The sequence below is a fragment of the Bombina bombina genome, chromosome 1 (assembly GCF_027579735.1).
Source record: "Bombina bombina isolate aBomBom1 chromosome 1, aBomBom1.pri, whole genome shotgun sequence".
In the NCBI taxonomy this organism is placed as follows: Eukaryota; Metazoa; Chordata; class Amphibia; order Anura; family Bombinatoridae; genus Bombina; species Bombina bombina.
Window position 1 is genome coordinate 475,440,648 of NC_069499.1, and position 27,837 is coordinate 475,468,484.

The 27,837-nt window shown below is 30.2% G+C and overlaps 1 protein-coding gene across 1 annotated transcript in view; it reads right to left on the reverse strand.

Moving 5' to 3' along the window:
- TTN (titin) overlaps nt 1–27,837 on the reverse strand; it is a 274,184-nt gene that overhangs the window by 118,121 nt on the left and 128,226 nt on the right. Inside the window, 48 exon segments of the mRNA XM_053712845.1 lie at nt 225–299; nt 604–684; nt 1,390–1,470; nt 1,567–1,641; nt 1,950–2,030; nt 2,127–2,201; nt 2,510–2,590; nt 2,687–2,761; nt 2,851–2,931; nt 3,069–3,149; nt 3,234–3,302; nt 3,618–3,698; nt 6,818–6,892; nt 7,234–7,311; nt 7,474–7,557; nt 8,050–8,115; nt 8,263–8,340; nt 11,477–11,545; nt 11,896–11,979; nt 12,122–12,205; nt 14,636–14,716; nt 14,979–15,062; nt 15,881–15,967; nt 16,051–16,137; nt 16,317–16,385; nt 16,497–16,571; nt 16,893–17,450; nt 17,800–17,880; nt 18,017–18,091; nt 18,369–18,422; nt 18,871–18,954; nt 19,126–19,209; nt 20,740–20,814; nt 21,032–21,115; nt 21,236–21,316; nt 21,795–21,872; nt 21,988–22,059; nt 22,579–22,656; nt 22,912–22,992; nt 23,138–23,218; nt 23,998–24,081; nt 24,443–24,526; nt 24,638–24,715; nt 25,191–25,259; nt 25,537–25,620; nt 25,825–25,884; nt 26,267–26,344; nt 26,525–26,590. Of these exon segments, the coding sequence (XP_053568820.1) occupies nt 225–299; nt 604–684; nt 1,390–1,470; nt 1,567–1,641; nt 1,950–2,030; nt 2,127–2,201; nt 2,510–2,590; nt 2,687–2,761; nt 2,851–2,931; nt 3,069–3,149; nt 3,234–3,302; nt 3,618–3,698; nt 6,818–6,892; nt 7,234–7,311; nt 7,474–7,557; nt 8,050–8,115; nt 8,263–8,340; nt 11,477–11,545; nt 11,896–11,979; nt 12,122–12,205; nt 14,636–14,716; nt 14,979–15,062; nt 15,881–15,967; nt 16,051–16,137; nt 16,317–16,385; nt 16,497–16,571; nt 16,893–17,450; nt 17,800–17,880; nt 18,017–18,091; nt 18,369–18,422; nt 18,871–18,954; nt 19,126–19,209; nt 20,740–20,814; nt 21,032–21,115; nt 21,236–21,316; nt 21,795–21,872; nt 21,988–22,059; nt 22,579–22,656; nt 22,912–22,992; nt 23,138–23,218; nt 23,998–24,081; nt 24,443–24,526; nt 24,638–24,715; nt 25,191–25,259; nt 25,537–25,620; nt 25,825–25,884; nt 26,267–26,344; nt 26,525–26,590 (4,206 nt within the window).

Below are 27,837 nucleotides of genomic sequence, written 5' to 3' on the forward strand. Positions count from 1 at the left end.
GTATTTCATATTAATTCACATGTGACACAGTACAAACATACATTTTACACATACATATACATATATGATAAATATACCTTCAGCTTGAAGCTCTGATTCCAATTTACTCTTTGTATACACTTTTTCCTCTGGGGTTGGAACTTTAAAGATATTAGTAATATTTTAGTATTTGATAGTTGATAGACACATACACAAAGCTGAATAGTCTGAAGAGGTTAAGGTACCTTCCACATAAGTAGCAACTTTTTCCAGAACAACTCTTGGTGCTTTCTCTTCCATCTTCTTAGGCATCTCTGATACTTTAAAGATATTAGTAATATTTTAGATATTACATATTCACAGTATGTCATTAAATGAACAATTTACATCCGAGTATAATATACCTGGAATGGGGGAAACTGCTTTAATGGGAAGAGAAATAGTTTGTCTTTCTTCGGTTGCACGTATTGTAGGGACTTCCATCACTTTATAAAGAAATGTGATTTGCTTTAGTACTTCACTGATTAGTATGATACACGTTTACCATATCTGTTATATGTTTAGAGCTATCAAAACTATCTAGAAATAAATAATTGATTTAGTTTACACAAGTGTGAAATATACCTTCGGCTTGAGGTACTATTTTCTTTTCCCTTCTTATATATGGCTTCACCTCTGGGTCTGGTTTCTTGGGCATTTCGGGAACTTTAAAGATATTAGTTTTGGTTTAGTATTAACATTATTAATACCCACATTTAAAGAGACATGAAACCCAATTTTTTTCTTTCATGATTCAGAATAGAGAATAAAAAGTTTCCAATTTACTTCTATTATCAAATTTGCTTTGTTCTCATGTTATTCTTTATTGAAGAGATATATAGATAGGTAGCGTGTACATGTCTGGAGCACTACATGACGGGAAATAGTGTTGCCATCTAGTGTATTTGCTAATGTATAACATTATTGTAAAACTGCTGCCATATAGTGCTGCAGACACGTGAACGCTCCTGAACTTACCTCCCTGCTTATCAATAAAGGATAACAAGAAATCAAAGACAATATAATAGAAGTAAATTGGAAAATTGTTTAAAATGGTATGCTTTGTCTGAATCATGAAAGAAAACATTTGGGTTTTTTAAACGTTAACACTCAACTGATCAATTTAGATGTGTGCATATTATACCTGGTATATGGGGAGCTGCTTTTTTGGCAGTTGTCTGTCTTTCTTCTGGTGCATATTTTGTAGGCACTTCTATTTCTTTAAAAAAAAAGTTTATCTTTAGTTTGTTTTTTCAATCTTTGTCTAATGAATCACTTGTATGGATTTGTATAGCCATATTAAAAGTGAAACAATATTGGCCAATAACCTTAATAAATAAATGGTTTAATAAATACAAGCATGAAATATACCTTCAGCTTGAGTCACTATTTCCTTCTCAATTCTTTTAAATACTTTCTCTTCTGGGACTGGCTTCTTGGGCATCTCAGAAACTTTAAAGATATTAGTTTTGTTTTAGTATTTGACTAGGTAATACCCACATTTCACAACATTGAAAACAGAAATTCATATACAATGAGTATATGTACCTTCCACATAAGAAGGAACTTTTTGAGGAACAATTCTTGATGGCTTTTCTTCTGGCTTCTTCTCTGATTTCTCCACTATTTGAAAGATATTAGTAGTTTTATTTTAAATATTTTTACTTGTCATATTTCAATAACTGATCAACTTATATTTGCATATAGTATACCTTGTATAGAAGAGGCTAATTGTTTGGGAATGGTAACAGCCTGTCTTTCTTCAGGGGCACGTTTTGCAGGCTCTTCTATTTCTTTAAAAATATATATTTGTCATTTACTTTCTCATTAATTAATGTATTAGATCAACCAATTAAATACATATATCCACTGTAAATGTTATGACATTTTGGACAATGGCTTTAATAAATAAATACAAGCATGAAATATACCTTCAGCTTGAGTCACTATTTCCTTCTCAATTCTTTTAAATACTTTCTCTTCTGGGACTGGCTTCTTGGGCATCTCAGAAACTTTAAAGATATTAGTTTTGGTTTAGTATTTGACTAAGTAATACCCACATTTAACAACATAGAAAACAGAAATTCATATACAATGAGTATATGTACCTTCCACATAAGAAGGAACTTTTTGAGGAACAATTCTTGATGGCTTTTCTTCTGGCTTCTTGTCTGATTTCTCCACTATTTGAAAGATATTAGTACTTTTATTTTAAATATTTTTACTTGTCATATTTCAATAACTGATCAACTTATATTTGCATATAGTATACCTTGTATAGAAGAGGCTAATTGTTTGGGAATGGTAACAGCCTGTCTTTCTTCAGGGGCACGTTTTGCAGGCACTTCTATTTCTTTAAAAATATATATTTGTCATTTACTTTCTCATTACTTAATGTATTAGATCAACCAATTAAATACATATATCCACTGTAAATGTTATGACATTTTGGACAATGGCTTTAATAAATAAATACAAGCATGAAATATACCTTCAGCTTGAGTCACTATTTCCTTCTCAATTCTTTTAAATACTTTCTCTTCTGGGACTTGCTTCTTGGGCATCTCAGAAACTTTAAAGATATTAGTTTTGGTTTAGTATTTGACTAGGTAATACCCACATTTCACAACATTGAAAACAGAAATTCATATACAATGAGTATATGTACCTTCCACATAAGAAGGAACTTTTTGAGGAACAATTCTTGATGGCTTTTCTTCTGGCTTCTTCTCTGATTTCTCCACTATTTGAAAGATATTAGTAGTTTTATTTTAAATATTTTTACTTGTCATATTTCAATAACTGATCAACTTATATTTGCATATAGTATACCTTGTATAGAGGAGGCTAATTTTTTGGGAATGGTAACAGCCTGTCTTTCTTCAGGGGCACGTTTTGGAGGCACTTCTGTTTCTTTAAATATATATATTTTCATTTACTTTCTCATTAATTAATGTATTAGATCAACCAATTAAATACATATATCCACTGTAAATGTTATGACATTTTGGACAATGGCTTTAGTAAATAAATACAAGCATGAAATATACCTTCAGCTTTAGTCACTATTTCCTTCTCAATTCTTTTAAATACTTTCTCTTCTGGAACTGGCTTCTTGGTCATCTCAGGAACTTTAAAGATATTAGTATTGTTTTAGCATTTAAATAGTTAACACCCACAATCAAGACCATTGACAAAAATACAGAGTTGATTACCTTCCACATAAGAAGGAACTTTTTGAGAAACAATTCTTGGTGATTTTTCTTCTGGCTTCTTTGGTATGTCTGACATTTGAAAGATATTAGTAATTATATTTTAAATATTAATTCTTGTGATATTTAAATAACGGATCATTTTATATTTCCGAATATTATACCTGGCATAAGAGGAATTACTTTTTTTTATAAATGGTAACAGTCTGTGTCTCTCTTCTGGTGCACATTGTGCAGGCACTTTTATTTCTTCAAAAATATATTTTAATTAAGTTTCTCAATAATTAATATATGACATCAATCAACTAAACACATATATCCACTGTACATGTTATGACATTTTGGACAAATAAATAAATATATAACAAATACAAGCATGAAATATACCTTCAGCTTGAGTCACTATTTCCTTGTCAATTCGTTTAAATACTTTCTCTTCTGGGACTGGCTTCTTGGGCATCTCAGGAACTTCAAAGATATTAGTTTTGATTTAGTATTTAAATACTTAACATCCACATTTAACAATATTGACAAAAGCACAAATGTATATCTAAAGAGTTGATATACCTTCCACATAAGAAGCAACTTTCTGAGGAGCAAGTATTGGTGCTTTATCTTCTAGCTTCTTTAGTTTTTCTGGTACTTGAAAGATATTAGTAATTTTGTAAATAGAAATACCCTGTGATATTTTAATAACTGATCAATTTATATTTGTGTATATTATACCTGGAACAGGGGGAGCTGGTTTTCTGGGAATGGTAACAGTCTGTTTTTCTTCTGGTGCACGTTGTGCAGGCACTACTTTTTAAAAAAAATATATATTTTGATGTAGTTTCTCATTAATTAATAAATGTAATCAATCACTTCAATACATTGATTCCCAGAAAAATATTATATTATTGATAATAGTTTCAACATATAAATGAGAATAAATGCTGACAAGCATGAAATATACCTTCAGCTTGAGTCACTACTTCCTTGGTAGTTCTTTTGAATACTTGTAGGACTTGTTTCTTAGGCACCTCAGGCACTTTAAAGATATTAGTTTTGTTTTAGTAATTAAAAAAAAATGCCCTAATTTAATATTAGAAAAAAACTTTATCGGAGAATTCTATGTAAGTTGAAGGAACTTTTTGAGGCACAACACTTGGTGCTTTTTCTTCTTGCTTCTTAGGCATCTCTGACACTTAAAATACATTAGTGTTATATTAGTTTTCTTCAGTATTAATACTAAATGATTATTTTAAATCAGTGCATGTTTTTCCTGGTATGGGAGGAGCTTCCTTCATGGGAAAGATAGTATGTGTTGATTCTACTCGTTAATGTCTTCCATGTATTTTGGTTAGATATACCATGAATCTAGCAGTTGAATATTTGCTAGAAAATGTTGCTATACCTTCAACTGCAAGTGCTACTTTTCTTTTGGGAGATACACTGATGCCCTTCTGGGTAGGTTTTGCAGGTACTTCAGTTTCTTCAAAGATATTAGTATAAATTTAGTATTAGTCTATATCCAAACACATATATACTAGGATGGATTGTGAATAATAGATAAAATATGATTTACCTTTTGTGAGTGTATCAGTTTCTTTTTTAGTTTTTGTACTTTGCAGTTTTTCTTCTTCAATAGGTTCATTGGGTATTTCAGCTACTTTAAAGATATTAGTATGCATTTAGTAATATGAAACTGTTAATACTACAATAGTAAAAAGATCTACCACACAAAATGACACAAAAATAGGCTACTAGTAAACGATAGACAGGAAATAATAAGTATACCTTTCTTTGGTGGAACACGTTTCCTTTCTACAGGAGTAGGTAACTCCTTTTCTTGGAATGGTAGTTCAATTTCTTCAGTCACTTTAAAGATATTAGTTTTGTTTTAGACAGCTGCACCTTTATAGACCATTTCTTTAAATTATTTAAAATATTCTATGCTAAACCAATCCACAAAAAATTGGTATCTAAAGCTATTTTAAAATGTTAAGCTAAGCTGGGTAGGGAACAATTAACATAATAACGTTAAGTATATACCTGCAGCAGCTACAGTTAGTTCTTTTTTGGGGATGAAAATAGGTGCTGTTTCTTCCACAACTCTCTCTGGAACTTCATCCACTTTAAAAAAAATATTAATTTTGTTTTATCATCCTATACATTATCAGTAAACAATAAGAAGCTTTAATAAAACGGTATTATTTATAACTTATATACCTTCAGGCTTAAATGGTGAAATTGTTTCCTCCCTAAAATCAGTTGTTGTCTCTCTCACTCTTGTGACAAACTTTTCTGCTTCGAAGACTTTAAAGAAATATATAATTTAGTAAAATTAGTAACCTTGCAAATATTAAGTTATGTTGGTTAATTAAATATAGCATAAAATGCCATAATTTGATATTATTGTGAATAAAATACCTTCTTGGGAACTAGGAAGGACTTCTCTCTTAGACACAGAGGGACGTGTTTTCTGCTGTGGTATGACTTTTGGGGCCACTTCAGAAACTTAGAAAATATATTAAATTTAGTCATCTTAAATTTAATAAAGGTTTATGTATATATACACACTGCTAAATCTATGTTAATAAACCAATATATTATTATTATTATACCTTTTCCTGGTGCTACGTCTCTTTTAGCGATCCTACTTGGAACTTTTTGCTCTGGTACTGGCACTTTAAAGATATTAGTAATGTTTCAGTTTTTTTATGGACAAGACATAATAAAACACTAAACTAAAAACAGCTACCAGCAGTAGAAAATAGCCTTTTCTTCAGCAGCTTCCATCTTAGGGGTATCTAAGACTAGAATATTGCAGGCTGTTTAATAATGTGCAGATACATAATTGCACATGTGGGGGGAGGGGGGCAAATTAAATATGGTTATTTAGAAATAAAACCCAGGCAATGGATTTTTGTGATCACTCTATCATACTATTTACTACAGTTTATTAAACTATTGTGCATATATGTTAGGCTTCCTAGGAAATAAATTATCTGTGGTAGTAACATTTCTGAAGAAATTAATATCATTTTAGATTTTTTTTTAAATATGCTTTACTATTATATCCCAATTAGTACATTACTTAATGAAAGAAAATAGTAAAATACTACATTCTTTAGAAGATGTTAGTAATAGAAGAGGTTAGTTCTGACTCTTTTAGCATAATATACCTTTCACTGCTGGAGCCAATTTCATTTTGGGCAATTCAATAAATTGTTCGTCATCTTCGTATTCAATTGTCTTCAGTTTTTCAGGCACTTTAAACACATTATTTCACTTAGCAATCTTATTTTTGACTATCATGACTCATCATTAAGCTATAAAATAATCATTTTAAAATGCTGATAAATAGGTATCCTGCATAAGATCATATACAAAATGTGGAAGAAAAACTAAATACAATATTTAGACAAAGATATGTTGATGTATTTTTGCTTTTGAATACAAACACACACAAACATATATAGACAGACATTCATATTTTGTTGAATATGTTTAGCCGATCGATAAACGATATAAATATCTCACAATAAAAAAATGCCTTTGCCCTTCTGCAAACAACCCATATGTATTTGACAGCTGATATGTACCTTTGTAGGGAGGGGCTTCCGGCACAACCTTTTGGACTTTTTCTTCAGGAATACGTTTCTTTGGCATTTCGGACACTTGAAAGAATATTAGATTATTTTAAGAATGTGAAGTTCACAGACAATAAGAATTGAAATAAGAAAGGATATGCAATCAAGAAATGACAATAAACAATACTTGGACACAGATTTAAGACTGCAAAAGGTACACAATATCTAAACATACAAAATTATGGTATGACAACAAAAGATAATTGGACATGGACTTTAGACTGCTAAATATACAACATTATGGAATGTCAAAAAAACACATATTTGGACACTGATTTAAGACTGCTAAAGATACAAAATATCTAAACATACAAAAAGAGAACACATAAAACAAAACATAACAAGACAAAATGCTAAGAATTTAGTACCTTTCGCTGGAGCCGCCTCCTCTTTTTTAGGAACTGGTGCCTTTTCCTCTGGAACAACCCTCTTGCGTTGTTCAGGCACTTAAAAATATTTTCAATAAGTAAATATTTTTTAAAAACTTAGAGACTGTACAAGAAGAAATATTACAATAACACATTTAAGCTAAACACAAAATAAGACAGACATCACTTTAAAACATACAAAAAAACAAAAGACCTATCTAGTAATATTTTGAGGTATACCTTTTGCGGTAGGAACCTCTTCTTTTTTAGTGGGCAGAATGGGAACTTTTTCTTCTGGAACAGGCCTCTTTCTCAATTCAGGCACTTTAAAAACAATTTTTTATTTTTTATTTTAGGCCAAACTACACATTTATAAAAATCTAAGTAAACAAAGTTTTAACTATATTATGAAGTTACATTTTGTAGATTGTTTACTGAAACAGACTAAAAAGACATTTTAGGACATTCAGGACAAACACTTTATAATTTATATTATGTTGCAGGAACATAACCCCCCCTCCCACCCAAAAAAAAATAAAAAAATATTATGTTTAAAACAAATGAGAAGTATTAGGATGCTTTTGGTGCTTTCTTATTTTGCAACTTTGTTAATATATTGCATGTGTATCTATTGCATATACACACAACAATATTTACAGCATAGATTTATGAAGTTATCTTTTAGTTTTCTAACAAAGTAATAAGCTCAGCAGTATTTTTGTTACAAAGTATTAGGCCAATGTAAGCTATGGGTTCTAATGAATATATTAAAATGTTATAATTCATGTCAGCTCTTAAAATAACAAATGAATCTACCTTTAAATAAAGGAGCTTCCTCTGGCACTTTAGGCTCCGGGGCAACCTTTTTACGTTTTTCTATCACTTCAAAGATATATAATAATGGTTTTGCTTGGACACTACTACTAATTTCTTAGTATGTAAGACAAACATATATAGACATAAAAAGAAAAACAATACAAAATAGATCAAATATAATTTCCATAGTTTGGAAGTTAAGAGTTTATGTACCTTTAGCTGCTGGTGCTTCCGGTATCTTAGCAGCTGGAGTGGGTACTTTTTCCTCTACTCTCTTAGGCACTTCAGGAACTTTAAAAACATTACATTTACACAGTAAGAATGACTAGTACAAAGCACAACATATACTTACATACATATACATACTTACATACATACTTACATACATATACATACTTACATACATATACATACTTACATACATATACATACATATACATACTTACATACATATACATACTTACATACATATACATACTTACATACTTACATACATATACATACTTACATACATACATACTTACATACTTACATACATATACATACTTACATACATATACATACTTACATACATATACATACTTACATACTTACATACATATACATACTTACATACATACATACTTACATACTTACATACATATACATACTTACATACATATACATACTTACATACTTACATACATATACATACTTACATACATACATACTTACATACTTACATACATATACATACTTACATACATACATACTTACATACTTACATACATATACATACTTACATACATATACATACTTACATACATATACATACTTACATACTTACATACATATACATACTTACATACATACATACTTACATACTTACATACATATACATACTTACATACATACATACTTACATACTTACATACATATACATACTTACATACATATACATACTTACATACTTACATACATATACATACTTACATACATACATACATACATACATACATACATACATACATACTTACATACTTACATACATATACATACTTACATACATATACATACTTACATACATATACATACTTACATACTTACATACATATACATACTTACATACATACTTACATACATATACATACTTACATACATACTTACATACATATACATACTTACATACATACTTACATACATATACATACTTACATACATACTTACATACATACTTACATACATATACATACTTACATACATACTTACATACATATACATACTTACATACATACTTACATACATATACATACTTACATACATATACATACTTACATACATATACATACTTACATACATATACATACTTACATACATATACATACTTACATACATACTTACATACATATACATACTTACATACATACTTACATACATATACATACTTACATACATATACATACTTACATACATATACATACTTACATACATATACATACTTACATACATATACATACTTACATACATATACATACTTACATACATACATACATACATATACATACTTACATACATACTTACATACATATACATACTTACATACATATACATACTTACATACTTACATACATATACATACTTACATACATATACATACTTACATACATATACATACTTACATACTTACATACATATACATACATATACATACTTACATACATATACATACTTACATACATATACATACATATACATACTTACATACATATACATACTTACATACATACTTACATACATATACATACTTACATACATATACATACTTACATACTTACATACATATACATACTTACATACATATACATACTTACATACTTACATACATATACATACTTACATACATATACATACTTACATACATATACATACTTACATACATACTTACATACATATACATACTTACATACATATACATACTTACATACTTACATACATATACATACTTACATACATATACATACTTACATACATATACATACTTACATACTTACATACATATACATACTTACATACATATACATACTTACATACATATACATACTTACATACTTACATACATATACATACTTACATACATATACATACTTACATACATATACATACTTACATACTTACATACATATACATACTTACATACATATACATACTTACATACATATACATACTTACATACTTACATACATATACATACTTACATACATATACATACTTACATACATATACATACTTACATACTTACATACATATACATACTTACATACTTACATACATATACATACTTACATACATATACATACTTACATACATATACATACTTACATACTTACATACATATACATACTTACATACATATACATACTTACATACATATACATACTTACATACTTACATACATATACATACTTACATACATATACATACTTACATACATATACATACTTACATACTTACATACATATACATACTTACATACATATACATACTTACATACATATACATACATACATACTTACATACATATACATACTTACATACATATACATACTTACATACATATACATACTTACATACTTACATACATATACATACTTACATACATATACATACTTACATACATATACATACTTACATACTTACATACATATACATACTTACATACATATACATACTTACATACATATACATACTTACATACATATACATACTTACATACTTACATACATATACATACTTACATACATATACATACTTACATACATATACATACTTACATACATATACATACTACATACTTATACATATACATACTTACATACATATACATACTTACATACATACATACTTACATACATACATACTTACATACATATACATACTTACATACATATACATACTTACATACATACATACATACTTACATACTTACATACATATACATACTTACATACATACTTACATACATATACATACTTACATACATATACATACTTACATACATACATACTTACATACATATACATACTTACATACATACACATACTTACATACATATACATACTTACATACATATACATACTTACATACATACATACTTACATACATATACATACTTACATACATATACATACTTACATACATATACATACTTACATACTTACATACATATACATATACATACTTACATACATATACATACTTACATACATATACATACTTACATACATACATACTTACATACAACAGTAACAAATGAAAACAACAAATAAAAAAAACAATGGGCTTCAAATTTTCTGAGATTATTAAAAAAACAATTCTCTGCTCATCACAAGTAGCATGCAAAAGCAAAAGAATGTGAAGAAGAGAGGTTCATTCATAAAGTGAGCTGTACCTTTGGGAGCCAGTACTTCCTTTTTGGGAACTTTTTCCTCAGGAGCAACTTTCCTGGGTGTTTCTGGCACTTTAAAATATAGGACTTAGGTTAGGAAATTTGGAATATTGCTGACTTTTATTAAGAATTGCAAGAATAATTTTTATGTTGAAGGGTTCTAAAAATAACTACAACATAAGTGCTCAAAAAGTTATTGTCTAACAATGCCGCCTGCAGCCATTCCTGAGTTGATACTGGAATAGTTTACTTTTTGTGGTCCAAAGCTCTAGAGGAATCTGCCTTCAGCTTTTTCAAACACCAAAAAGGCAATGTTTTGCTAAGTAAGTATATTTACTTTTTTTATCACTATCAAATGATTATGGTGCTGCTTTTATTGTATTAACTTTCGTATCTACCCGAATTTTCATCAGAACATGTACCTTTTGGGGCTGGGACCTCTTCAGTTTTAGGAACAGCAACAGGTACTTTTTCTTCTGGGACTACACGTTTATGGACTTCTGGTACTTTAAAGATATGATAATTTGTTTAAGGGTATTTCCAAGAGTTGAACATACAAAGCACACACGTAAATATTCAAAGCATTAACAAATTAAAAGATTTAAAAATACTATCAGCCAGCTTGGGGCTAAGGTACTATTAATATACCTTTAGCAGAAGGAGCTTCTTCTTTCTTCATTATAGGGACGGTCTTTTTCTCTTCAGGTATTGGCCTTTTGGGCTTCTCCGGCACTTAAAAGATATATTTTTGTATTTGTTTACGTGAAGTTTTTTTTTTTTTTTAAGAGTTGAAATGCTTAAGATATACAACAAAATTTCAACAAACAACTTTTACAGCACAATTCCTAAACATGTATTTTAAAAGTATTTTAAAAGTAGTATATGAATCCAGTAGACATTTTTGGCAGCTCTGCTTTTTACTCTGTACTTTCTGAAACTTGTATACTGTGCTTAATCTACGCTGCATTTAAGAAGTTACTATAGAAAAATTAACAATAATAATATAACATAAGGGTTTTAAGCTTATTTTCAGTCTTAAAATACCATAACTAGCAGAACAATAATGCTAATACTAAATGAGAGATACTACAATGGTTATTTCATGTAGCCTGAAGTCATGTGGTAGATTTTTGGCATATACCTCACCTTTTTTATGATAAAAATAGTTACAATGAACATTGATTAGTATACTATGACTATGTTTACAAGATGTTTAACTAATCATCTATATTCACTGAATAACACTGATTCCAGTTATATTATAAAATGTTTGTTATTTCGCCATATGTTTGGTAAAACAGTTTCTTAACCAGGAAAATCTGTTTCTACGTATAATAGTTACAAACATATTTAATCAAAATGAGTGACTTTGTTATGGAGACCTTATTGAGTACTTTGGGGCTTACTATAATAAAAATCTTCAAATGATTTCTTAAACACCTGGGTTTAAAGCATATTTGCATTCTTCACAATATATTCAGCCTCATATGCAAGTGTTACCATCAAAAAAATTACGTGATGTACCTAGTGCATGCATGAAAACTAAGAATGCCGCCTTTACTTGGAAGAAAATGCCAGCTATTTTCATAAATAATTATGTAGCAAAATTAATTAAATTATATCCTCACAAATTGAAAATGTTCACAATGACAGGATATTTATTTCTATTTTCCCTTATTATCATCTATGTTGACCTTAACTTTTAAAATGCTAACCATGTCTGTAAAATACCAGCTGGATAGCAACTCTTAGCGCAAAAGATGTAGCAATACTCTTTATAAAGTGGTGAGAAATTACTAAATCTCAAAAAGACTTGTTAAAAGAAAATTAGAGACTATCAGATGGATCTTTGTATATACAAAAGGCAATCTGTTTATTCCTTGACATTTGTGGCAATATTTTACTGGTAAATAATCTAAGGGATACTGTACTTAAAGTTTTTCTATTATTAAAATGAGCAGCATTTAAACATGGTGATTTGTTTCTACTGAAAAAATAATGTGAGGTAACAGTGGTTTAAATTTAACTTGAAATTAATACAACTGTATCAGTTGTGTCCTTAGTCAGCACATGAACATTAGCAGGAAGTACCTATCCGCCATTAAATATATCAGCCAATGAGCCTTCACAGGAATTACACATACGCAACTGATACAATTGTGTTAGTTTAAAGATTTAAAGTTAAAAAATGTTTATCTCAATTTGATGTCACTCAAAATATCACTGTTTTTATATATTGATTTTTCATATGAGAAAAATACAGGTTAATCTACAATTTGAAAAACAAGTTTAAATTTGGATTGGCTCCAAACATGGTGTTTTAAAATATACTGAGTACCACAATGTTGAACTTCAATAAACTTTCAAGATTTAAAGATACAGCCTAGACCTTAACAATGAATGGAAAGTATCAAATTTAAACATTCAACACGTATTTGAGGCAAGATGTAAAAGTTACAACTTGATATTGTCTTGCAGTTTACCTCTCTCAAACCCTACTCAACCACATGGCAGACGAATCAACAAGAAGAAAAGGCATCCAACTCTTGTACACGAATCATTTAAAGATCAATGTATTAGTATATAGCAGCCTCTTACAATAAATTATATGATTTACTTTTTCACAGACCAATATATGAAGAAAAACAAAGAAAATACAGAAATACAGGTTTACCCCGCTCATACAGCGGGTTAGGGACCGGAGCCCCGCTGTAAAGTGAAAACCGCCTTAAAGTGAAACAAGGCAGTTTTAGCTTTCTTTTCACTTGCCAGTGTGTTTAAAAACTTGAAAACATGTTTGAACTATCATATATTAGGGGTGCAATAGTGCTAGGTTTAGTTTAACACTAGCACAGCACAGTATTCAATAAATACCGTACCTGTAAAATAGTGACAATGACTTTAGTAAAAATTTGTCAGACTATAGCACTGAGACACAGATTGCACTGTAATGATGTAAACAGAGTGAACTAAGCATAACAAAATGGTGCCAGTCACTTGTCTCGCAATCTCACGATGATTACAGCACTGTTTCAAAATCACTGGAGGATGAACTTCAGCTCCACAAAGCGCTGTATTAGCGAAGCGCTGTAAAGTGAAGCGCTGTAAAGTGAGGTATACCTGTACAAAAAAAACAATCAGCAGTGCCTGTAGTCTATGTACCTTTATCTGCTATTATTTCAATCTTGGTTGGTTCCTCAGGTACTTTCTCTTCAGGAACATGTTTCTTGATGACCTTGGAAACTTTAAAGATATTGTGGTTTTCAGAAATGTAAGAAGTTACAAACAAACAGCAAGATACTGAGAAAAATAAATGACAAATGGAGCACAACAATTAATGACACAGATGACATTTTTTCATGAAGATGATTTTGTGAGAAAATGAATCAATTACAGTTTATGATTATGAAGATGATGACAACATACAATATGGACGATATGAAATGATGAAGACAGATGTAAATGAGTAAAAGTATGTTCCAGATGCATGGAAGGAGTTTTATACCTTCAACATGCACCACTTCTTCTTTATGTGTTACAGCATAAGTTTCTTTTTCTTTTGTAACTGGTTTCTTGAATTCCTCAGGGGCTTTAAAAAGATTACTTTGTTTAAGACAGTTCAACATTTATAAAGAACACAAGAAACAAAAACATGTACATAACAAAAACCTAACGTAGAAAGATGATTTCCATATTTTGTGAATTAAATATTATTTTACGTCTAAACTTGACTCTATGTTTGTTAACTACAGTAGATGAATTAGGGTTTCAGAAAGTGATTACATTTAAGGTTAATTGAAAAAATCTAATCTGCATTACATAAAACTATACCTTTAACTGGTGGGACTTTTTTGGCAATTTCAGCTTTTTTAGGAACAGAAATCTTTACTTTTTCCTCTGGAACAGTTATTTCTGGTTTTACTTATTAAAAGATAATTGTTTGTTTAGTTATGATGCCAAAATAATGCCACATGGTAAACTAGACTAAACTAAAGTTGATTTGTAAAGACAATTGTATTTTAACTAGAAACATAGAACATAGTGTTCAGTGATTAAGTATTCTGTTATTTATTATTATACTTATGTATTTATTTTGTAAACCATCTAAAGATTCAAAAATTAAACCTTTAACTGGTGGAACTCTTTTGGGGATTTCAACTTTTTTAGAAACAGCAGTGGGTACTTTTTCCACTTGAATGGTTATTTCAGGTTCTGCTTGTTAAAAGATAATGTACTAAGTTATGGAATAAAAGTTGTGGTAAACTAAACTAACATTGAAGCAGAATTACAGTAAATGGGGAAATAATATTCTATTTAAACCACAAATTATGAAGGCCAGTTCTAAATAAAGTTTTAAATTTAAGGTTATTTAAAAAAAAATGTATTCTTCATTACAGAAAAGTATACCTTTAATTGATGGAACTTTTTTGGCAATTTCAACTTTTTTAGGAACAGCAGTGGGTACTTTTTCCACAGGAGCAGTTATTTCAGGTTCTGCTTGTTAAAAGGATAATTATTTAGATATGATATCAAAATGAATTAATAATAAATTTAATCTATATAGTAAGAAGGTATACCTTTAACTGGTGGTACTTTTTTGGAAATTTCAACTTTTTTAGAAACCGCAATCTGAACTTTTTCCACAGGGACAGTTACTTGTGGTTCTGCTTATTAAAAGATAACATATTCTTTAATGATACCAAAATTGCAGTATCACATTCTACACAACCACAGACAGTAAATATGACAGCTAAAGACAGCATACACAACTCACAAATAAAAACTAAAGGACATTTAAGAAAACAATAAGAATTTAAGAATGGGCGCATAAATAATTATGTACCTTTTTCTCTTTTAAGAGGAGCTGTTGGTAATTTTTCTTCTGGTGTCACCTTTTTAGGCTTTTCAGGCACTTTAAAGATATGATGCACATTTTAAAGATAGAAGAAGACAAGACCAAACACAAGACACTCAGACGTTCACAACATAGAACATAATATAAAATACATAAATTGTGAAGTACCTTTTGATGGGGGAACTTCTTTTTTAGTAATGGTTACTTTTCTGTCTATTAGAACTGCAGCAGCTTTCTCTGGTGCTTTAAAACATTAATTATAAATGTATTAATTTTATTCTATTTGTAGTGGATTATATATATACTGTATATATATATATATTATATTAAAAGTATATGAGATAATTAATATAGTGACTGTTAATGTTATTTCAATGGTTATGTCGCCATGGTACTGAGAAAATAATCTTTTGAGTAAAATTTTAATTTTGAATAATTTAATAATTTACATTAACATTAATTATATGGATCTATATGCCCTATAATTTACTAATATATAAGTGAAATAATTTTAAGGACCCAACAACCAAGACATAAAGACAAAACATAAATAAAGAGTTTTACCTTTTTCTTCATAAACCACTTCTACTTCCTGATAGAATCTTTCTTTTGCTGTAGAGATTTCTACTGCAGCTTCTTCCTCATAAATTTCCTCTTCTTCCTCATAAGTATATTTTTCTTCTTCATATGTTTTTTCTCTTGTTTCATAAATAGGTTCTTCATACTTTTCTTCTTCATAAACAATCTCTTCCTCCTCATAAATTTCTTGAGGAACTTGCTCCTCTTCAATAATTTCTTCAGCAGCTTCTTCATAGAGTTCTTCGTAAGGTTCCTCCTCATAGATTTCTTCTGGCTCTTCAGTAACATATTCTTCATATATTTCCTCTACATGTTTTAAAGGTTCTTCCTCATAAGTTTCCTCATAGATTTCTTCTTCTCCATATACTGCTTTCTCATATACTTTCTCATAGACCTGTTCTTTGAAAAGTCCCTCTCCTTTCTTGTGTACTCTTTCATACACTTCTTTTTCTTTATATTCTGGCTGTTCTATCCATTTATACTCTTCTTCAGGTTTTCCAGAAACTATTTTTACTTCTTTTACTTTTTTGGACACTATTGACACTTTAAAAACATACATCTGTATTACTAAAACTGGTTGATACACAGACATGACACAACATTTACAATTATCTTAAGGAGAGTATATATTTATAGGAATGTTTTAGAGTGTTTTGTTCATATTTATAATAAAGGGCATTTCATAATTCAAGTTTTTCTTCTTGTTTTTATATTTAAATATAGTTAAACGTATTGCTTCTTATAGCAACAGTCAATGTAAAAACTTTAAACCTTAGGTACATTGACAGTTTTATTATTTATTTATTATTATATATTACTTTACTTTTGCTTGAAAGAAATTTGAAAGAAATTGAATATATTTGTACAGAACAAAACTATTATGTTCATATACCTGAAACTGGGGAAGTCACTTCTTTTTTGTCAACAGTTAATGGTAACCGTTCTTCTTTAAATTTCTTTGTAACCCCAGGTACTTCAAAGAGTAATTTAAAAAAATGGGATAGATTTATGAAAATACGCATAAACTACATGAACACATAAATTAACATTTAAGAACAAATACCACATTCACTGACAAAGAACATTATTTTATTTGATTCTTATTCTACCTGCTGGTGCTGGAGCTTCAACTTTTTTGGAAATAATACGTATTTTTTCTTCTTGCTTCTTCTGTATCTCGGGAACTTAAAAGACATCAATAAGATGGTTTATATCCTCTTACATATAATTTGTGTTTCAAATAGTTAAGGAAGAATGTATAAGAAGGACAATGACAAACACTTAAACATTAATAGACATAATAACATAAATGATTTTGTGTGAAGAAAAACATACATTTCTATTTTACTCAGACGTAATACAACAGCAATGAGATTTTTTGAGATTTTGGAGGTAAATCTTGCCAGAAAATTTGCAAAGGTATATAAAGCTGAATGTATTTGAATTCCATGTGATTTATACCTTTAGCAGGTGGAACTTTTTCTTCAGGAATAGGTTTCTTCACAGCTTTAGGAACTTTAAAAATAAGAGTTTTATATAAGAATATTGTATTACAACACAAATATTGGACAGACATATACGACAAATAAGACAGATCAACCTCTCAAGTTCCTATATAACTCTTAGGAAAGTCTCAACACATTTTTTCTATTTCCAGTGGTCTACTCAACTGACACATACATGCAAGGATTTCTATGTTCTCCTGCTTCAGTAATGCGGAGTCAAAACCTTTCAGTTAAGAAAACACGCAGGCAACTTAGGGAATGTAGGTCACTACGTTAATTAAATATATGTTGTCATTAGCCTCCAAACACAAACATACTGAACAAACATAGCAACAAACATTATACATTAGACATATAATTATTGCATAAAGAAGAAAGAACAGGATGTTCCTTTTTTTTAGTCAAAGAATAAAGAAATAAAAGATAACACTCCAGACACTTGGTCCCATCCGATATACCTCTCTCTGGAGGGACTTCAGCTTTTTGAGGAGCAGCAATAGGTACTTTTCCTGCAGCTTTAATCTTCCTAGTGGCCTCTGGTACTAAGATACAGTAACAGTATATTTTAAGAACTGTTACAGCTGACAGATAAACAATAACATAGATATCACAGCGAATACAAAACACACGTTACAAACATAGTTCACATATAACACAAACACAAATATTTCAGACTTCTAAATAAGATCTCTTTATTCTGCTTTTCCTTATACCTTTCAGTGGGGCAACTTCTTCCTTTGTAGAAACAGGAGTTGGTACTTTTTCTTCAGAAACAACTCTCTTAGCCATTGAAGGAACTTAAAAAATAGCAATTGTTTGTAATCAATGTAATATCCCAATGATATATTGGAGAGCTTAAGACAAACAAGTAGAACAAACGCAGAACCACCAATAGCAAAGTTTACACACAAGATAAGCACATTAAATCAGACATTTGTGAAAAAAACATAAAGCACTGGTTATAAGAATATATATTAAAATGTTCCCATTAACGTATAGTTAAAGAGACAGTACATTCAAAATTAAACATTCATAATTCAGATAGAGCATGTAATTTTAAACAATTTACTTCTCTTATCAAATTGTTTCATTAGTATCATTTGTTAAAGAGTAAACATAGGTAGGCTGATAGGAGCTCAGGAGTGTGCATGTGTCTTTAGCATTCTATGTCAGCAGTGTTGCAATAAACTTTGTTGAAAACACTGCTGCCAGAAGACTAAAGACTTGTGCACACTCTTGAGCTCACCTAGGATTACTCTTTAACAAACAAAACCATGAGAACTAAGCAAAATTGCTAGCAGATGTAAAAGTTGTTTAAAATGTCATGCTTTTTGTAATCTATTTAAGTTTGACTTTATTTTCCCTTTAGGTTTTCAAAAAGTAGTTCTTGTAATGAGTTTCATACATTTATGGATATATGCTTTTTCTTTATTTTTATATTAGACGCTAGGCTTGGCTCATCATATCTAAAACTTTGTGTAATGTACAAATATAATAATTGGCATCACGAAATTTGGTGAGATACTAGCACACAATATAGCATAGGTTCCAAATGTAAGATTTAGGAACATCAATATTTACTTTTACATTAGAGATCAGTCTCTGTGTAGCTTCAGTTTATATTAAATATATTATTTTAAATAGCTCGTCTATGAATAACCATAGACATGTTTTGTTTTTTGTTTTTTTACATAATCTGTTTCATAGTAAATAATTACAGGTTGAAAGAATAAAGAGAACACATATAGGAGACATTTAAATCAAGACAAAGTATGAAACACACCAACATAGGAAGGTAATACTGGAAGCTTGAAAAAGAAACATACCCAGAGATAAATATGAGGTCACTAGATAAAGGCTAGAGAAGCAGACACTGCACTAAAGGATAGAACATGGGAAAAGGGTTGGGTTTGGCTAAGAAAGGATAGTCATATAAACATAAGAAGAAGCATTAGCAGAAAGGATGCAGAGGCAAGCAAGAAGTCAAAGGTTAGTGAAAAACAAAGAGATATCCAGGTTAAGGAGAAAAACATGGAAATGTAGGAAGAGCAGCTAAGGAAATTAAGGAGGGGAAATTGTGGAAAAGGATCCAAAGTCAGTAGAAAGAAGAACAAACAGCTAGACATGTAGGACTTATACACAAAACGGAATGTACAGAATCATAGACAATTAGAAATGACTTACTTAGGATACACACACAGTGATACATTACGCTTGACAACAATAAGAAACAACAAAATTCCCCAAAGGCAATTTAAGCAATTCACTTGGTTTTGAAAGCATGTACATAAATACATAATTCATTGATAACATATATTGTCATCTACCTTTAGCTGGTGGAGCCTCTTCTTTTTTAGGAATAAAGGTGGGGACTTTCTCTTCAGCCACTGGTTTTGTAGGCACTTAAAGAATATTGTTTTGTTTTAGAGATGTGAAAGACACAAACACACAAAGACAGACAACCATGCATGTAAGATTTAAGAATATTGAAGTCAGCACTGTAAATGGTATATATTTATGAATTGAATAACAATAAAAGTCAATGTTATGCATAATATAAAGACCATTTGATGCTCATCTTACTATTGTTAATAATCTCCTTTCATGAATTGTTTGTACCTTTAGTTGGTTGGACTTCCTCTATTGTAGGAACACTATCTGGTACCACTTCGTCTTTAACAGCTCTTCTTGGCACTCCAGCCACTTTAAAATATTACACAGATTTATCTTGATTAATATCATGATTGTCTGAGTACAATACTCAGGTATTTTTTAGAACAAAAGAACCTTAAAGACTTTTGAGGTCATTGGTTCTATATTTACCTGTAGCAGGGGGTTCTTCCCTTCTAAGTGCCACAGAAGGAACTTTAGCCTCTGGGACTGGTCTCTTTGGTGCTTCAGGAACTTCAAATACATTTATTGTAAGATTATGAAATGGCGTACACAAAACGTAACATAAAATTAAATTTTTAAGAAGAGCTTAGCAATACAAACATACAATTAAACAACATGTATACATAACAAAGAATAGTAACCAAAAATGAAGGGTTTAGAAACATAAAACATATAAGTATGAAAAAATAACATGAACAAACATACATTTTTTAAGAAAATGAATTTATATAGTAAAGCTGCATTGTGATTGTGACTGATTACAGAGAACACAAACACAAACATAGCAGTTATTAACGCAGACAAATATAACAAAAGATATTAAAACGTTAAAATAATGTGATGTCTGTAAGTTTTGTTTTATACAAAAAGAAAACACTCCAAAGCAAACATGTAAGATGCAAAGAAGAACAAATTAAGAAATCACTTTCTGAAGACTGTTAAGAAGTCATATGCAAACCAAGAACATAAGCAACAATGACAGATATACCTTTAGTTGCGGGGACTTCAGCTTTTTTGAGTGGAGCAGCTGGAACCTTTTCTTCTGGTTTCTTTCGTGCTTCAGGCACTTAAAAATATATTTGGCATTAAATTTTCTAATAGCTACAAATTCATATATATTTATTTAAAATACTATTATTCCTAAAACATAGTCACTTAGACATATGTATGTATTTCTATACCTGAAGGAATTTCAACTTCTGCCCTTCGAGGAACAGCAACTTGCTCTTCTATTTTCTTGGGAGCTTCAGGTACTTTGAAAGACACTAAAATTTAGTATGTTTTTACAGACTATATTTTATTAACAATAAAGTGCATTGCCATATAAACCAAATCATAAGCAAATGCAATGTTAATTACTTGTTAGCATTTATCAGACACTTGCAAAGATAACACTGACCCTTTTACAGATATTTTACATTAACTATCATGTTGGGTGTGAGTATTCCTTTCGGAATTGTGTGTCTTTCCTAAAAAAAAAACTCATCTTTCAAATAATGGTATAATTAATGAGTTTATTCATTCAGCTTAACAATGCTATTTTTCCTCCCATAAAACTCTGAAATAGTTTGCTATTTAATAATATGTTTAAAGAAATGTAATGAAGGAATCATATAATCCTGAATAACATTTAGTAACTCACAAAAAAAACATACAACAGGTACATATAGAAAATGACAAAAAGCTGTCAGCCTTACTTCTACAGTGGTTAAAGACATATTTTGCCTGTAAGTAATGCAATACAAAGCACAAGAGTCACCATAAAGATATACCTCTGCCTGGTGGTGCCACCCTTTTAGGGACAGCCTCAGGTGCTTTCTCTTCTATGATTCTCTTTGGTTTTTCTGCCACTTTAAATATAGTATGAACTTTTAGAACTTTACCAACAAATAAAATCTGGAGCATTATATTTGCACTAAGACAATTTTTACAGCGATAGACACAAGACAACCACATATAATTTAGAGATTAACAATACGAACACTTAACAGTTTGACATGAACATCAGCCCATATTCTTTAAGATCACACATGTCAGGTCAAAGGTTATAAGTTGATGCAAAGACTACAGCATATTGCCTCATGCTTGCAAAAGACAAGTTTTACCTTCTACTGCTGGAACCTCTTTCTTTTTAGGAGCAACAGGGAGTTTTTCGTCTAAAGGCACTTTCTTTGGAGCCTCGGGCACTAAAGACATTTATTTAAATTAATCTAAGACTAGGAATATGAATCTAGGTAGACTTTGACTCATGATTTTACAAAAACTTTAAAAAAATTATACACAGACAGCAAATAACCGACAACAGATGTTTGAGAAATCACAATAGTATACCTTTGGCTGGAGCAACTTCTCGCTTTAGAGCAGCTATAGGTACTTTCTCTTCAACATCAGCTTTCTTAGGTACCCCAGGAACTATAAACATATTTTAGTTGTAAATATTTATCTCTAGCATTGGGCTTTCGTGCAAAAATATTATAGTAAGTCTTATTAAAATAAGCACATTGCTTTGTTTCACAACAGCCTTGTTAAACGTACAAACAATAGTTAAAATGAAAGACGGCTGCAGGGTTTAACAAAAAAAGCTGTTCCTTTTCTTATATTTTAGTATGATTACAAGAACAAATATAGTAGCACAGCAACAACATAAAACATAAGGACATTAGAGAATTTGGAACAAACATATGCTGTGCAACATAAGGAAATAAAATACTATTCATTAAGATCTTTTAGGAAGCACAAAATATGTTCATTAGAAAGATTAGAATGTAGTTCATGAACACACTGAAATATTACTGAAACTTTAGGAAAAACAGAACAAGATTTTTATTTTTAAATATTGTGGTCAATGAAGTTGAGAGAACTTAAACAAATAATGTTGAAAGGGAAGAATACAACATTTTGAACATGGACAAATACAAGAAAACCTATTTTAAGAAATATTAGAACATTTAGGATAAGGACAAGTACAAATACTGAGAAATGTAAGAAATAATAGTAGACGTGAAAAATATTATTTGTAATTAGATAGAACAAGAGAATTACGATTAGGACAAGGAATAGTTACAACTCAAACACACAACAAAAAGTGTAGTGAAAAAGATATGCTCAGCAGTTATTTAGGGCAAGACATAGACACAGACTAAGGATTAAGGCTTATGGGTCATTAAGCATCAAATTTAAAATCAAGATACCTCTGGATGGTGGAGCTTCCTCCTTTTTAGGAACAGTAAGAGGGACTTTTTCTTCAGGTGCCACCTTTTTAGGAACCTCTGCCACTTTAAAGGAACATTAATAAAATGTAAACCCACACATACTGTACTGAACATAAAATCATGCACAGACAAAATCCTATTTAAGTAGTATATGCTGACATGAATGTATATAGATTGATATTCCTCAGAACAAAGACACGTTTTAAAGGGACATGGAAAGCCAATAATTGTGTTTTCACAGGGAAATTAATAAAATGTGTTCCATTAAGATTTTTTAAAGTTACTCTTTTCACTCAGTTTATACTTTTCATGGTCCTTTATAGATAAGTTGCAAGAGACTTCTACCAGCAACACAAACTGTAAGTGCTTTTCAATAAATAACATAAAACAAACATATCACTGTATTAGTAGTGCTGCTATATACCTTTTGCTGGTGGAGCAGCATCCTTTTTAGGAACAGCAGTTAGCACTTTCTCCTCCACAAGGGCTCTTTTTTGAACTTTGGGTACTTTAAAGATATTGACATATTTAGAATGCTGTCTTTATCTACAGCACATTTTATAGTGAAAACATATCTGAGAATTCTAGATAAAAATGTTAAAAATAAGCATTGCTTTACCTTCAGGAAGTTCTTCGTGTCTAGAAACAGAAACCTCAACTTTTTCTTCAATAACGGTTCTCTCGTGAATAGTAGGTTCTGTGAAATATGTAATAAAGTTGCTTTGGTTAAGACTTTCACAGAAAGTCTAAATAGACTTATAAAAATAAGTGGTCCAATAGAATCCTTCAACATATATGTAAGAAAGGTATAAACCTCCAGTTTAAATTATTGAGTTAATGTGTTGTTAACCTTTCAAAAATTGTGATAATAGGGACTTCCTAATAATCAGCCATTAGCATAAACCAAAATAATCAAAGTATCATTTTATATAACACATTTCTGATTTATTTTTACTGGCTATATACATGCCCTTGTATAATTAATACAATGAGTTTAATATATGTTTTTTCCAGTCCTGGCTTTTGTGATATATTTGAATGAGCCCTAATTCATTTTATAAACCTATTTACATCTTACATAGTTCAAAGTTCCAACACTGCTTACATAATTTATCTATGGGAATTTGTTATACACGTTTACCATACAACACCTGCAAATCATGTATACACACCTTTGCCTGGTGTAACCTCTTCCACTCGTTTAGTGTAACGACGTTCCTCTGCTGTCTTTACCTCAGGCACTAAACATAACCAGAGAGAATTGCATTTACTGACTGAATTAAATTTTTAATTAATGGAACTGTATAATATATTAACAATTAGTACGGCATAACAATCAATCAAAGTGTGAAGTATAAGCTTTTGAGGTTTTAGCCACACTTATAGTTGCTTCTGTTGTTGCTGATTAATTGTTAGATATTTATTTTCAAGTTCTGACAAAACTTCATAGTAGTTGAGTTAATGAAGTTTTGTGGGTATTGTAGTTCTGTTTGCCAATACCCAATATGCCATTCATACCTTTTACTGGTGTAATTTTTTCTTTTCTACGCATGGACACAGAAACCTCTTCTTCTGATATTGCCCACTGCCGTGACTCTTGTACTTTAAAAATAATGTTTCTGTTTAGAATTGTTCAATATGTGATGCTTAAAACCAGCACATGGATAAATTAATGGAATTAAATAGCGGTGATGTGGCTGACATACACTCCATATGTTTTAATAGAAGCAGCAGGGGTGATAATGGCTTAAATGTGAATTTTGTGTTATAAAACCTGGTATAAAGAATAAAATCCATTGTATTTACCTCTTCTCTCTTCAACCGCTTCATGAATTGGAACGCGTTTTCTTTCTTCAACTTCTTGTACTTTAAATAAATAGATAAATTATTAATACTTAAAGTCCCATTTTGTGCTTTACTGCTGAGGAGTTAGCTCTGGGTATATCAAGGATAATTACAAATTATAGCATTAAATGTCTCTAATTCCTAATTACACTAATGATGATGTGGAAGATGAAAGACTCAACTCTACAAATTCAATTTACTATAAAACAAATTATTACATGAAAAAAAACAGCAATATTCTGCATCCAGAATATTTAGCTAAAGTATTACATTAACATTACTTTTCCCTTTAATAGTACAATTACATCTTATTAATACATTTCCTTAATTTATTTGAAGCTGCCCAGTTTTCTCCCTCTGGTTAAATTATAATTGATAAATAAAAACAAAACATTGATAAAACCTTGAGCCCGCCTGATTGATTCCTCTTGACGGCTGATGGTCATTCTTCCAAATTCTTCTTCAATAGGTTTCCTTGGCACTGTAAAGAATGTTTCAGAGAATTAAAGATTTCTCCAATAACTAAAGCATTTATTAAATGTAGCTTAGCCGTAATTACTTAATATTTAAAACACACACACACCTGTCTACCCTCGGAAAAAAAAGACAAAAATAATATGATTACCTCCTAAACATTTGAAGGATTTATTAATATATATACCTGCTGGCAATCTGATTTTGTCCTCTATTTCTGGTATCCTTCTTTCTGGAATCTCCTCTTCAATAGCTTGGAACACAAAAATGAATACCAATTAATATATTATAGTTGAAACAAGCCCTAATTTAATTGCCATTATTTGTCAATTGTCCCTTTATCCATTTAGCGCTTTACATTCTGTAATCCAATAGGACAAGGTAACAGATAATACATTTAGTCAATATTGGGGTAAACCATGGTCCTCCTTACTTACTTTTTTATTGTAAAAATTTGAAACTAAGACAGCTAAAATAATAAATACTTAAAACTATTTTAATTCTAGTCATATAAAATGCTTAAAAAAATTATAGGCCCCATTTATTAAGCAGTAGATGCAGCTTTGGGGACCCAGCATTTCAGGCTCGCTAGTTAAGTAGCTGTGGTCTTGAGACTGCTGCTACTTAAAGGGACATTAAACACTTTGAGATGGTAATATAAAATATTAAATACATATTAAAAAAACTGTGCAATATACTTTCATTATTTATTTTGTCCCCTTTTCCTCTATTTCCCCTTTGAAATTGTGAGTTTTTTGGTTCCTGTTAAGAATGGAAGTGCAGAACACTGTTTTATTCCACACAGCCATTGGCTGCACACTCTAGTGACATATTTATAACTGTCCTTCAAATAAAGTGTGGCAGTTTTAATACTTGTGCATACTGTTTTCTCACTTTGAGGCCAGACAGATAAGGCTCACGATAGCGGACCTTATCCACCCGGCACATGATAAATGGGGCCCTATTTTTGTAGTATCCTACATACTTTCTTCTCTATGATAACGCTAATCCTGTATTTCCTTCTACAGAATCTGTCCTATAAAAATGTTTGGAGTGTATAGTGCTGTGAATCATGAGCTAAGTAAAACTGTTAATTTTAACGTAGGAAAGAAGACTTACCAAGGAAGTGTCTGTTAACTAAAATTATGTGGCCGTAAAAAGAAAGAAAATAGATATGTGAATAAAATCCCTTACCTAAGGTTATAGCAAAATATTTCAATTGGAAATATTTTAACTGTCCTAAAATTTATAGTCAGGGTTGTAACTTTCTACTAGCACTGGACTAGTAAGAAACTGCAGCAGCAGATTAAGAAATTAGGTTTTGCTTACCATTAACATTAAGTGGACTAGTACATTTCCTCTGCTGATTAGTAACTTTTTTCGTTTGACTGTACTAGTCTCCCTCCCTGGTTTCAGCTTATATGTAATCCCGTGAAATGTGTTGATAGCTCTCGTTTTATCCTGCTCTAATATTTGTATTTAAATGATAATATACACAAA